Source organism: Oncorhynchus tshawytscha, linkage group LG07 (assembly GCF_018296145.1).
Source record: "Oncorhynchus tshawytscha isolate Ot180627B linkage group LG07, Otsh_v2.0, whole genome shotgun sequence".
In the NCBI taxonomy this organism is placed as follows: domain Eukaryota; kingdom Metazoa; phylum Chordata; class Actinopteri; order Salmoniformes; family Salmonidae; genus Oncorhynchus; species Oncorhynchus tshawytscha.
The window spans coordinates 63326197-63341222 of NC_056435.1; the positions used below are offsets into that span (position 1 = coordinate 63326197).

The following is a 15026-nucleotide window of genomic DNA, read 5'->3' on the forward strand; positions in this document are numbered from 1 at the left end:
AGATTCAGAAGAAAGTTATGTGTTCCATTTTGAGCCTGTAATCGAACCCACAAATGCTGATGCTCCAGATAGTCAACTAGTCTAAAGAAGGCCAGTTGTATTGCTACTTTAATCAGTACAACAGTTTTCAGCTGTGCTAACATAATTGCAAAATGGTTTTCTGATGATCAATAAGCCTTTTAAAATTATAAACTTGGATTAGCTAACACAACGTGCCATTGGAACATAGGAGTGATGGTTGCTGATAATGGGCCTCCTCTGTACTCCTACGTTGATATTCCATTAAAAAAATCTTCAGTTTCCAGGTCCAAAAGTAATTTACAACATTAACAATGTCTACACTGTATTTCTGATCAATTTGATGTTATTTTAATGGAGAACAAATGTGCTTTTCTTTCAGTAACAAGGGCATTTCTAAGTGACCCCAAACTTTTGAATGGTAGTGTATATTTTAACAAACGTTAGAATTTTTCTTACAGTTCGACATTTTGTGTAGATCGTTAACAAAAAAATGACAAATCCATTTTAATCCCACTTTGTAACATAACAAAATGTGGAAAAAGTCAAGGGGTGTGAATACTTTCTGAAGGCACTGTATAACCTCTGGTGTATCATGAAGGAAACCTGACCGAAACACTGACAATATGCAGTGGTAAAATCGTGTGTCGGGGAGATATACACTGAACAAAAATATAAATGCAGCATGTGAAGTGTTGTTCCCATGTTTCATGAGCTGAAATAAAAGATCCCAGAACAGTTCCATATCCACAAAAAGCGTATTTCTCTCAAATTTTGTGTACAAATTTGTTTACATCCCTATTAGTTAGCATTTCTCCTTTGCCAAGAAAATCCATCAGACAGGTGTGGCATATCAAGAAGCTAATTAAACAGCATGATCATTCCACAGGTGCACCTTGTGCTGGGGGTTAATAAACAGCCACTCCAAAAAGTGCATTTTTTTTCACATCACAATGCCACAGATGTCTCAAGTTGAGGGAGAGTGCAATTGGCATGCTAACTGCAGGAATGTCTACCAGAGCCGTTGCCAGAGAATTGAACGTTCATTTCTCTACCATAAGCCACCTCCAACATCGATTTAGAGAATTTGGCAGTATGTCCAACCGGCCTCAAACACAGACCACGTGTAACCATACCAGCCCAGGACCTCCACATCCACCTTATTCACCTGCGGGATTGTCTCAGACCAGCCACCTGGACAGCTGATGATACTGTGGGTTAGCTAAACTGTCAGAAACCATCTCAGGGAAGCTCATCTACGTGCTCGGCGTAATCACCAGGGTCTTGACCTGACTGCAGTTCGGCGTCGTAACCAACATCAGTGGGAAAATACTCACCTTAGAGGGCCACTGGCATGCTGGAGAAGTGTGCTCTTCATGGATGAATCCCAGTTTCAACTGTACCGGGCAGATGGCAGACAGCATGTATGGCATCATGAACAGAGTGACCCATGGTTACAGTAGGGTTATGGTATAGGCAGGCATAAGCTACGGACACAATTGCATTTTATCGATGGCAATTTGAATGCACAGAGATACCGTGACAAGATCCCGAGACCCATTGTCGTGCCATTCATCCGCCGCCATCACCTCATGTTTCAGCATCATAACGCACGGCCCCACGTCTCAAGGATCTGTACATAATTCCTGAAAGCTGAAAATGTCCCAGTTCTTCCATGGCGCATGTTTAGGACAATCTGGATCAACCTGTACGACACCTTGTTCCTGTTCCCGCAAATATCTAGCAATTCCGCATAACCATTGAAGAGGAGTGGGACAACATTCCACAGGCCACAATCAACAGCCTGATCAACTCTATGTGAAGGAGATGTGTCGCGCTGCATTAGGCAAATGGTGGTCACACCAGGTACTGACTGGTTTTCTGATCCACACCCCTACCTTTTTTTAAAGATACCTGTGACCAACAGATATATCTGGTTTCCCGGTCACGTGAAATCCATAGATTAGTGTCTAATGAATTTAGTTCAATTGACTGATTACCTTATATGAACTGTAACTTAGTAAAATCTTTTACATTTTTGCATGTGGCGTTTATAATTTTTATTCAGTGTATATACTGTACATTTGCTACAATGGGTGACTTAGGAATCCCATCAAGCACTTGGCCATACAAATCCTTTTACATCTTCCCTCTTTAGCCACAATGGGAAGGGCTGACTGTGCACTGCAAAACTCTACAGTTAGCTAGCCAGCTTCCCAATGTTCCTGTATGGGCTCTGGGAAGCTCGATAAAATGTCTCAGCTATAAAAAAAGCATTATATAGACCATAATATGATGCTAATGAATGCAGATCTGCTTGGCTGGACTATTCCTACACCAATATTGTTGCTTGACTCATCATTTTTATGAGGCACACTAGATTGCCTCCATCTGTGCTGGGGAGCCGTTGTCTCAAAGTCATGAATCAGCTGAATGGAGGGAAACTAGCCCCCAGTCCATGGACTGTGGAGTATTTACTGCTAATACAAAACATAGGTAGGGTATATTTTGTAGCCTATATCGTTAGGTACAGTATATAGCCAGGTGTGTGCCTTTCCAAATCATGTCCAATCAAGCATGATCAATGGAAATAGGATGCGCCTGAGCTCAATTTCGAGTCTCATAGCAAAGGGTCTGAATACTTATATAAATAAGGTATTTCAGTTTTTGTTTAATAAATTTGCAAAACTGTATGAGGAAAATGTTTTATTAATACATTCTAGAATAAGGCTGTAACGTAACAAAATGTGTAAAAAGGGAAGGGGTCTGAATACTTTCCGAATGCACTGTATATTCTATATGAGGTATATTCAGCAGGCTTTATCTATACCCTATAGAATATATTCTATAGCTCCCATTCAATGGACTGTGTAGCATTTACAGTTCATAATACAAAACATACAGTGCCTAGTGAAAGTCTACACACCCTTTGCACAGTTTTCATATTTTGCTGCCTTCAAATTTAATTTATTTTTATTAAATTCATTTTTTAAACTTATTGATCTACACAAGCTACTGCACACTTCCAAAGTAAAAGCCAAATTATAGAACATTTATGAAAAATAAAAAACTGAGATATCTTAATTGAGTATGTCTTCACACCCAAGAGTTAATACTTGGTAGTGGCACCTTTGGAAGCCATTACAGCTGTCAATAATTTTGAATAAGATTCTACCAAATTTGCACAAATATTAGGGCAACATATATCCATTGTTTTTGTCAAAATTGCTCAAGATTAGTACATTTGGTTGGGAATCATTGATGGACAGCAATATTCAAACCTTGTCACTGATTTTCACACAGATTTAAGTCGGGTCTGAGACTATTCAGGAACACTCAACACCTCTTGGAAAGCCATTCTGGTGTGTCTTTGGCATAAATGTGTGTATTGTCCCTCCTGAAAAATAAAAAACTATCCCATCGTCAGGTACTCAGAAGACTGAGGTAGGATTCTCTCTCACTTTTTATCTGGGCTATGCTCCTTTCATATTTATTTTGAACCTGACAAAGTCCCCAGTACCTGCCAGTGACAAGCATACCGATAACGTGATGCTGCCACCACAGTGCTTGAAAAGATACGGGGTAGACTTTCACTAAGCACTGTAGGTATAGAGTATATTCTGTGGCCCCCAGTCCCCAAACTGTGAACTCTTGCTTTCACCTATGCAATCCTGTTACATCAGTGATTACTTCAAGGTGCAGAGGAAAGAAGGGTATATTTTCAAAGTATTTTTGAATTCACTCATCTATTTGACAGTAACCCTTGAGCATGGATGGGTATGATGTCTCAAAATAGTTCACACAAAGGCTTACCTCTTTAGTTTTGTCCATGGCCTTCAAGATGGCGACGTTTAGGGTTTCCAGAGCAGAGAGGACATTCATATACTCCCCCAAGTGTTGAGCAAAGTAATCTGAAATAAACAAACATTTGTTTATTTAACATAGACTCACCAGTTTCTTATACTGTACAGTAAGGTATAAACATAAAAATTCAGTTGGATATCTAATGTGCATGATATCGCAAGAGCTTTCCCTGATAATGACTCTTTGCTCTTTGATCTGTCTCTGAAAAATGTATTGACTGATCAAAGAACCAAATAGAATGGTACATTCTGAAACACAAGAGTAGACATTGATTGGATAAACTGTTATAACCTCTTATAAAGTTGGAAAGTAATTAAAAGGTCGACTTTGGTCACGAAAAACTGTCCAAGCTAACCCCTCATCTACATTTTCAAAGAGAAATGTGGTGTGCCGTTGGTGGTTCGTCAATGTGTGGTCATGGGCGCCACTGCCGACGTAGTCAGTTCATTAGCAAAGCTAGCCACTTTAGCTAGCCAGTATCGACGACGTTGTCCCAGCCGTGAGGGTTCGCTGCTTCCCCAATCAAAAGCCCTGGATTAACACGGAGGTTGGAGCTAAATTAAAGGACAGGACTACCACATACAGAGCCATCGTAGACAACCCTGGGGATATGGTCAAGGACAGGACTACCACATACAGAGCTTTCATAGACAACCCTGAGGCTATGGCCAAGGACAGGAATACCACATACAGAGCTTTTGTAGACAACCCTGAGGCTATGGCCAAGGACAGGAATAAGCACAAGAAGTCCCGCTACAACTCCGCAGAGTCATCAAACGAGCAAAAGGACAATATAGGAATAAAGTGGTATCATATTACACAGTCTCCGACGCCTGCCTCAAGTGGCAGGGGCTACAGTCCATTACGGATTACAAAAAGGAAGACCCAACTTTGATCTGCCCAACGATGCCGCTCTACCAGACAAAGTCAATGCATTTTATGCATTGACAACAACAGCATGCTGGGTGAGAGTGCCGTCACCGACCCAGATGATTTGGTCATCTCGCTCTTCGAGGCCGAGATGAAAAAGATCTTTAAATCAGGTCAACCCACGCAAGGCCGCAGGGCCGTTCTCAGAGGATATGCAGAACAGCTGCAGAACAACCTCTCCTTGTCCCCGTCTGTAATCCCCTACATGTTTAAGATGACCATCATCATTCCTGTTCCCAAGAACTCTAAGGCTTCATGCCACAATGACTATCGCCCTGTAGCACTCACATCTGTAATCATGAAGTGCTTTGAGAGGCTGGTTATGGCACACATTAACTCCATCATCCCAGACACCCTTGACCCACTCCAATTTGCATACCGCCCCAACAGATCCATAGATGACGCAATCTCAATTGCTATCCACACTGCCCTCACCTACCCAGATAAGAGGAATACCTATGTGAGAGTGCTGTTCATGGACTACAGCTCAGCGTTCAACACCATTTTCCCTTCAAAGCTCATCACCAAGTATAGGACTCTAGGTCTGAACACCTCCCTCTGCAACTGGATCCTGGACTTCCTGACGGGCCGCCCCCAGGTTGGGAGGGTAGATAAAATCCCCTCCGGCACGCTGACCCTTAACACAGGGGCTCCACAGGGGTGTGTGCTTCAACCTCTCCCTGAACGTCAGCAAGACCAAAGAGCTGATTGTGTACTACAGGAAATAAAGAAGCAAGCACGCCCCAATCAACATCGACGGGGCTGCAGTGGAGCAGGTAGACCTCTTCAAGTTCCTCGGTGTCCAAAACACTAAAGACTTAAAATGGTCTAAATACGCACACAGTCGTGAAGAAGACCTATTCCCCCTCAGGAGGTTGAAAAAGTTTGGCATGGGCCCTCAAATCTTTAAAAGGTTCTACAGCTGCACCATTGAGAGCACATTGACTGGCTGCATCACTGCCTAGTGCGGCGATAGCACCGTCTTTGATCGCATGGCGCTAGAGAATGTGGTGGGGACAGGACCAGGACAACTATATCATGTGGTGTGGTAGAAAGGCCCGGAAAATCATTAGACAACCACTCAAGTCAGACTACTCCCTCTGCTTCCGCACGGCAAGCGGTACCGGTGCATCAAGTCTGGCACCAACAGGCTCTTGAACAGCTTCCATCCCCAAGCAATAACACTGATAAAGAGCTAACAAAACAGCTACACGGACTACCTGAATCAATCTTGTATCCTCATTTTCATCTCTATACACACTCACAGGTCCCTACACACTCATACTCCATCATTTACTCACTCACACATAACATGCACATACATTTATACTGACTACAAACACCCACTCACATACAAGCTCAGCATATGTGTTTATCTTATATTCTGATGCCTAGTCCCCTTATTCAATACATATCTACCTCCATCACTTCAGTATCCCTGCACATTGTTAATATAGTATTGGAACTGACCCTGTATATAGTATGCTTACTTAGTTATTGTGTTCTTAATACATCTTCACATTTCTCGTGTTTTTTTTCTAGTAATACATTGTTATTGATTATTGCATTGTTGGGATTTGAATTAGCAAGAAAGACATTTCACTGTACTTGTGTATATGACATTAAAACATTGGGCTCCCAGGCGGTGCAGTGGTCTAAAGCACTGCATCTCAGGCTAGAGGCGTCACTACAGACCCTGTATCACATCCGGCCTTTATTGGGAGTCCCATAGGGCGGCGCACAAATGGCCCAGTGTCGTCCGGGTTTGGCCGGAGGAAGCCGTCATTGTAAATAAGAATTTGTTCTCAACCGACTTGCCTAGTTAAATAAAAAATATATGTGTTGACTTCCTTTCACTGGATTTGATTTTGGACAGAAGCTGTTACAGATTGGTAAGAAATGGAACTTCTGTAGCCAAATATCTTATTCATACAATTAGTTTTTAAGCATTAAATGACCTGGTATTATGGTGCACTGATCAGTCATGCAGTTTATTTTTTGCATTTTTGCCCAAAGTCGACCTTTAAGCCAAAACGATTAATGAAGTGTATCAGTGTGTCAACTGTAGTCACACATGACCATGGTAATGTCAACTGTAGTCACACTTGACCATGGTAATGTCAACTGTAGTCACACTTGACCATGGTAATGTCAACTGTAGTCACACTTGACCATGGTAATGTCAACTGTAGTCACACTTGACCATGGTAATGTCAACTGTAGTCACACTTGACCATGGTAATGTCAACTGTAGTCACACTTGACCATGAATGCCAACTGTAGTCACACTTGACCATGAATGCCAACTGTAGTCACACTTGACCATGGTAATGCCAACTGTAGTCACACTTGACCATGGTAATGTCAACTGTAGTCACACTTGACCATGATAATGTCAACTGTAGTCACACTTGACCATGATAATGTCAACTGTAGTCACACTTGACCATGGTAATGTCAACTGTAGTCACACTTGACCATGATAATGTCAACTGTAGTCACACTTGACCATGGTAATGCCAACTGTAGTCACACTTGACCATGGTAATGCCAACTGTAGTCACACTTGACCATGGTAATGTCAACTGTAGTCACACTTGACCATGATAATGTCAACTGTAGTCACACTTGACCATGGTAATGTCAACTGTAGTCACACTTGACCATGATAATGTCAACTGTAGTCACACTTGACCATGGTAATGCCAACTGTAGTCACACTTGACCATGGTAATGCCAACTGTAGTCACACTTGACCATGGTAATGCCAACTGTAGTCATACTTGACCATGGTAATGCCAACTGTAGTCATACTTGACCATGATAATGTCAAATGAATCAGGACATTTTAACTTTCACTAATCAAAGAGTGTCCTGGATTTCCTTCACCTATGAAGCAGACATTGACCGATGTCCATTGGACTAACTCCAAGATGACGCAGCGAAGGCACTTACAGTGATGAGAGATAGTTAACTTCCCCCTGACGTCAAGCTGCTGCACGACTGACGCTTTTGCCATTCAATAAATTATGCAGCAGATTTATTCTCGGAAGTGAGTGTTTACATGTCTTTGTACTATTCCTTGGCTTTCCAGACCATCTGCCACTCACCTCCATACGCTGGAGAGCTAGATGTCTGTCAGGTTACAGTTTATACCCAGACTGATAATAACAGATGATGATCGGCGATGATGCGGATGTTGAAGATGGGAATGGTGATGTGATGACAATAACGAGGAAGATTATGCTAATGTTTGACAGCCTATCACAACAATAAGATACTGACATAGCATGGTTGAGCACAAAAGCTCCACAGGTAAGACCAATGCTTAACTGGAAGTACATTGGGGAGATTGCAGGGTTAATGTGAAGAAAGGATAGGCCACATTAACACAAACAGTAGCCCCAACACTCACCTGAAAGCTTGTCGGTGTCTAGGTTGCTACAATGTAGCAGAAAAGAAAAAGAGGGGAAAGAAAGAGAGTTAATTGAATCATTTAAGTCATGGAAGCACGTCGGGTGCCATAAACCCCATGTACTGTGAAACTTTCAGGAATTAATAAGCTCAATAAAAGTTAGATAATATGTGCCAATTACAATGCTTTCTTCCTAATCATCTTGGAAAAACAGAATCCTTGTTCATCCTAGGAGTACGATTAATTCACCTCACACTTTTCACTCACAGTGTCTGATTGAAGCCTACAGGCTTTGATTAAAGAAATGTGAACTATATCTATTAGTACTATATCTCTTGACACAAAGATGAAAATAATCATGGACTCTAATCCTTCAAGCTACATACTGGACCCTATTCCAACTAAACTACTGAAAGAGCTACTTCCTGTGCTTGGCCCTCCTATGATGAACATAATAAACATCTCTCTATCCACCGGATGTGTACCAAACTCACTAAAAGTGGCAGTAATAAAGCCTCTCTTGAAAAAGCCAAACCTTGACCCAGAAAATATAAAAAACTATCGGCCTATATCGAATCTTCCATTCCTCTCAAAATATTTAGAAAAGGCTGTTAGCAGCAACTCACTGCCTTCCTGAAGACAAACAATGTATACGAAACGCTTTAGTCTGGTTTTAGACCCCATCATAGCACTGAGACTGCACTTGTGAAGGTGGGAGATGACCTTTTAATGGCATCAGACCAAGGCTCTACATCTGTCCTCGTGCTCCTAGACCTTAGTGCTCCTAGACCTTAGTGCTCCTAGACCTTAGTGCTGCTTTTGACACCATCGATCAGCACATTCTTTTGGAGAGATTGGCAACCCAAATTGGTCTACACGGCCTAGTTTAGATCTTATCTGTTGGAAAGATATCAGTTTGTCTCTGTGAATGGTTTGTCCTCTGACAAATCAACTGTAATTTTCGGTGTTCCTCAAGGTTCCGTTTTCGGACCACTATTGTTTTCACTATATATTTTACCTCTTGGGGATGTCATTCGAAAACAATGTTAACTTTCACTGCTATGCGGATGACACACAGCTGTACATTTCAATAAAACATGGTGAAGCCACAAAATTGCCCTCGCTAGAAGTGTGTATTTCAGACATAAGGAAGTGGATGGCTGCAAACGTTCTACTTTTAAACTCGAACAAAACAAAGATGCTTGTTCTAGGTCCCAAGAAACAAAGAGATCTTCTGTTGAATCTGATAATTAATCTTAATGGTTGTACAGTCGTCTCAAATAAAACTGAAGGACCTCGGCGTTACTCTGGACCCTGATCTCTATTTTGACGAAGATATCAAGACTGTTTCAAGGACAGCTTTTTTCCATCTACGTAACATTACAAAAATCAGAAACTTTCTGTCCAAAAATGATGCAGAAAAATTTATCCAGGCTTTTGTTACTTCTAGGTTAGACTACTGCAATGCTCTACTTTCCGGCTACCCGGATAAGGCACTAAATAAACTTCAGTTAGTACTAAATACGGCTGCTAGAATCCTGACTAGAACCCAAAAATTTGATCATATTACTCCAGTGCTAGCCTCCCTACACTGGCTTCCTGTTGAGGGCTGATTTAAAGGTTTTACTGCTAACCTACAAAGCATTACATGGGCTTGCTCCTACCTATCTCTCTGATTTGGTCATGCCGTACATACCTACACGTACGCTACGGTCACAAGACGCAGGCCTCCTAATTGTCCCTAGAATTTCTAAGCAAACAGCCTACCCATGTGAGAGACGCAGACTCTCCAGTAGGTCCTATGATTGAGTGTAGTCTGGCCCAGGAGTGTGAAGGTGAACGGAAAGGCTCTGGAGTAACGAACCGCCCTTGCTGTCTCTGCCTGGCCGGTTCCCCTCTTTCCACTGGGATTCTCTGCCTCTAACCCCATTACAGGGGCTGAGTCACTGGCTTACTGGTGCTCTTTCATGCCGTCCCTAGGAAGGGTGCGTCACTTGAGTGGGTTGAGTCACTGATGTGATCTTCCTGTCTGGGTTGGCGCTCCCCCCTTGGGTTGTGCCGTGGCAGAGATCTTTGTGGGCTATACTCGGCCTTGTCTCAGGATGGTAAGTTGGTGGTTGAAGATACCCCTCTAGTGGTGTGGGGGCTGTGTTTTGGCAAAGTGGGTGGGGTTATATCCTTCCTGTTTGGCCCTGTCCGGGGGTATCATCAGATGGGGCCACAGTGTCTCCTGACCCCTCCTGTCTCAGCCTCCAGTATTTATGCTGCAGTAGTTTATGTGTCGGGGGGCTAGGGTCAGTTTGTTATATCTGGAGTACTTCTCCGGTCTTATCCGGTGTCCTGTGTGAATTTAAGGATGCTCTCTCTAATTCTCTTTCTTTCTCTCTCTCGGAGGACCTGAACCTTAGGACCATGCCTCAGGACTACCTAGCATGAGGACTCCTTGCTGTCCCCAGTCCACCTGGCCGTGCTGCTGCTCCAGTTTCAACTGTTCTGCCTGCGGCTATGGAATCCTGACCTGTTCACCGGACGTGCTACCTGTCCCAGACATACTGTTTTCAACTCTCTAGAGACAGCAGGAGTGGTAGAGATACTCTTAATGATCGGTTATGAAAAGCCAACTGACATTTACTCCTGAGGTGCTGACTTGCTGCACCCTCGACAACTAATGTGGTTATTATTATTTGACCATGCTGGTAATTTATGAACATTTGAACATCTTGGCCATGTTCTGTTATAATCTCCACCCGGCACAGTCAGAAGAGGACTGGCCACCCCTCATAGCCTGGTTCCTCTCTAGGTTTTTTCCTTGGTTTTGGCCTTTCTAGGGAGTTTTTCCTAGCCACCGTGCTTCTACACCTGCATTGCTTGCTGTTTGGGGTTTTAGGCTGGGTTTCTGTACAGCACTTTGAGATATCAGCTGATGTACGAAGGGCTATATAAATACATTTGATTTGAACCCCTCTCTGGAAATGCAATTTCCATGTTAATTGGAGCCAACATTGTTGAACAATATTTGAACTTTTCAAGTCAGAATTCTCTAGGCTGAAATGGATGGCTGGGCAGAAACAACCGCCTAAAAGACAACCACTTAACATGCTGTCATTAATATTAGCCTAATATATGCACCTATAAAAGCATCTTCCCTGCTGGCATTTGCTAGCCTTTTATTGGCTCGGCTTGGACGGCCAAATTAAGAGCAAAAGTAAACCTGGTTAATGAGTTGTGTAATTGGAATGTGCAACCTGCATTGCACCTATTACCTTCCACTGTAATTTATCATTGTTGATGCTAAAATCCGCCCTTTTGAAAGCTGCGATGCCCTTTGTCACTTCAAGGGAATTAGCTTGTAGCTGCTAATGTGTTTTCACTAGAAGAGTAACACTGATCTTCACTGTGGCAGGAAGATGTCCTTGGCATTCCAGCTGTGTGTTCATTAACATAAGCATTAACATAATCCCAAAATTGAACAGAATGTTCAGAAGTATTCATTACTTTGAGAGAAGTCTGGGAGAATCCTGGCCTGCGGCGTTTGCGAGGAGTGCTCTGTGTGTGTTTCTCTATTTGTTCAGCTAAGCTGCAGGGACTTTGAAGGACAAGCTAATCTCCATAACAAGGGCTTGCTTGGACTTTAAATGTTATAATGTGAAATTGTTCACGTTGGGGGAGCAAGTTGTAAAGTGCTCAATGAATCTACATTTCCATTCTGCCAAAGGCAATCAAGTCAACAGGCTTAAACAATGGAACGTTAAACTTTTGCCACTTCAGGAGAGAAAGGCTTTTAAAGGGGAAGTTCAGGATTTATAACTTGATATTAGGTGGTTCCTCACCCTAAAAGTACTCTGTAGGCCAGGAGAAACTGTAATTCATGGTTCAGTTGTCTTTAAAAAACTGTCTCTGTTGTTGTTGCTATATTACACTGATGCTCAACAGTCATTACCAAGTGAGGGATTTCTTTTATCGTGGGAAGTATAACACAGCATAAAAAAAAATCTGATGTGGTCTATGCATGGTAAATTACACAAAATCGTACTGATTCTGATTATCCACCATCTACTCTGTTGTTGCTTAGTTCTGCAAAACACTTGGTCGAGCATACAAGGAGTCTGCATGTTCAGGAATTGTAAATGTGCCTGTGCTATGTGTTCCTTTAATCTAATCAATGTTACAAACCATGTTAAAAACCATGTTATACAAACCATGTTAGAAACCATGTTATACAAACCATGTTATACAAACCATGTTATACAAACCATGTTATACAAACCATGTTATACAAACCATGTATGTTGCATAGAGGGAACATACTTATTCTGCCTTCCGTCTATGGAGTAGAAGAGCTCCTGCAACTCCTCAGTGGTGAGAATCCCGTCGGCAAAATAAGCATTGAACTCATCAAACGAAAGTTTTCCGTCATCTGAAAAGACAACACAAGACCACAGTTTACTGTGCATCCTTGACTGAGACACATGGCCAAAAGGAAATCAAACCAGGGTTTAAATAGTATTTGCGGTCTTTCAAATACTTGACTGTTTAATGGACCTGCCTTGAGAGCCAGATGGTTTGGGTTCCCATTGGTTGCATACATGCAAGCTCAATCAAGAGCAGCTTAAAGTATTTGAAACAAATACTATTTGAACCCAGGTCTGGAAGAAATAGAACTGGCCTACATCATAGCTTCAAATGCTTTGTACCAAATGGCACCCAGTCATATGGGCACTGGTCAAAGTAGTGCACTATAGAGAGAATAGGGTGCCATTTGGGACGCATTCGATGACTTTGCTGAATACAACCACAAGTGGCAGTTGTTGATGTTTGTTACATTTTGTACTAAGCACTAGCATAAGGCACAGGAAGAGCTCAGTGCCCTTAGTTGCCTTAGTGCCCTTAGTTGTCTGATTTGTGACAAACATATTCCTGGTGTCAATCTGTCGCTTGGCAGGAGAACTAGACAGACAAACGTTGGAGCCAGCAGCCGGTTAGCCAGACCTGGCGTGCTGAAGGAAGTCATCAGCAGATTTATAACACTTTGGCTATGTCCCAAAATGGCATCCGGTTCCCTATATAGTGCGCTACTTTTGACCAGGGCCTATGAAGCTCTGGTTAAAAGTAGTGCACTATATAGGGAATAGGGTGCCATTTGTGACTCAAAATCTGAAAGGGCAAACCATACACAAACCATAGAAGTCAGAATCATTCTGTCTATGATCCAAACAATCAAAAAGAACTGTCAGAGCTGCTTTCCAGCAAACTGCCCAAATAATCAGGCCAATCTGGCCAAATTGCACACAACAAGGTAACAATGAATATAATTCAATATGCCAGAAGTTCCAGACAGTTGATTCGCCTCATTTCAAGGGCAAATTTGAGGACCATCTGTTTGGCTAGGATCTGTCTCAGACCTCATCATGGCTGTTCTGAATTTGTAATGCGCTGGCTGGGAGGATGATGCAAGGCCTTTACCACGACCTCCTTTCACCTGAAATAGCTAACGACGACCCAACCAAACGGCTAATACACTTATACAAGCTGCATCAAACAGATCCAAAGACATCGCTTACAACTTCGTTGTGGTAATAGGAAGAGGGACATTTTTACATAATGAAAAGGTTCTTTGTTCAAAGCAGTCCTACCTGATGCAGTCAGTGGCTTTGTGCAGATCAGCAGTAAGAAGACCAGGCTTAGGGTTATAATACGAAGTAGATATGCAGGAAATATGGTACAACATTGTGATGCTTGATCTAGAAAACAATGGGAGGCTGTCTGTCTGCACTTTTTTATAGTTATTTTTTTCAAAATGTCAGCCACAGGTGGCTACGTTTCAAAAACAGGATCAAATAATAGGAAACACACTTAATCTAGTACATGTTGTTCTAGTAAGTGTTGTTCCAGTATATGTTGTTCCAGTACATGTTGTTCCAATTCCAGTACATGTTGTTCCAGTACATGTTGTTCCAGTACATGTTGTTCTAGGAGATGTTGTTCTTGTAGATGTTGTTCCAGTACATGTTGTTCCAGTACATGTTGTTCCAGTTCCAGTACATGATGTTCTAGTAGATGTTGTTCTAGTAAATGTTGTTGCAGAACATGTTGTTGCAGTACATGTTGTTCTAGGAGATGTTGTTCCAGTACATGTTGTTCTTGTAGATGTTGTTCCAGTACATGTTGTTCTTGTAGATGTTGTTCCAGTACATGTTGTTCCAGTTCCAGTACATGATGTTCCAGTACATGTTGTTCCAGTACATGTTGTTCCAGTTCCAGTACATGATGTTCTAGTAGATGATGTTCTAGTAGATGTTGTTCTAGTAAATGTTGTTCTAGTAAATGTTGTTGCAGTACATGTTGTTCCAGTTCTAGTACATGTTGGTCCAGGACATGTTGGTCCAGGACATGTTGGTCCAGGACATGTTGGTCCAGGACATGTTGGTCCAGGACATGTTGGTCCAGGACATGTTGGTCCAGGACATGCTGTTCTAGGAGATGCTGTTCTAGGAGATGCTGTTCTAGGAGATGCTGTTCTAGGAGATGCTGTTCTAGGAGATGCTGTTCTAGGAGATGCTGTACTAGGAGATGTTGTTCTAGGAGATGTTGTTCTAGTACCTGTTGTTCTAGGAGAGCTTGTTCTCGTACATGTTGTTGTAGATAATATGGGGCAAAAAAGTATTTAGTCAGCCACCAATTGTGCAAGTTCTCCCACTTAAAAAGATGAGAGAGGCCTGTAATTTTCATCATAGGTACACTTCAACTATGACAGACAAAATGAGAAAGAAAATCCAGAAAATCACATTGTAGGATTTTT

At 42.1% G+C, this 15026-nt stretch overlaps 1 protein-coding gene across 1 annotated transcript in view; it reads right to left on the reverse strand.

Annotated features, from left to right (window-relative positions):
- necab3 (N-terminal EF-hand calcium binding protein 3) overlaps positions 1-15026 on the reverse strand; it is a 50600-nt gene that overhangs the window by 18487 nt on the left and 17087 nt on the right. The window contains exons 4-6 of the mRNA XM_042324815.1: positions 12536-12644; positions 8228-8253; positions 3832-3929 (exon numbers count right to left, since the gene is read on the reverse strand). Of these exons, the coding sequence (XP_042180749.1) occupies positions 3832-3929; positions 8228-8253; positions 12536-12644 (233 nt within the window). The remainder of the gene's footprint in view (positions 1-3831; positions 3930-8227; positions 8254-12535; positions 12645-15026) is intronic.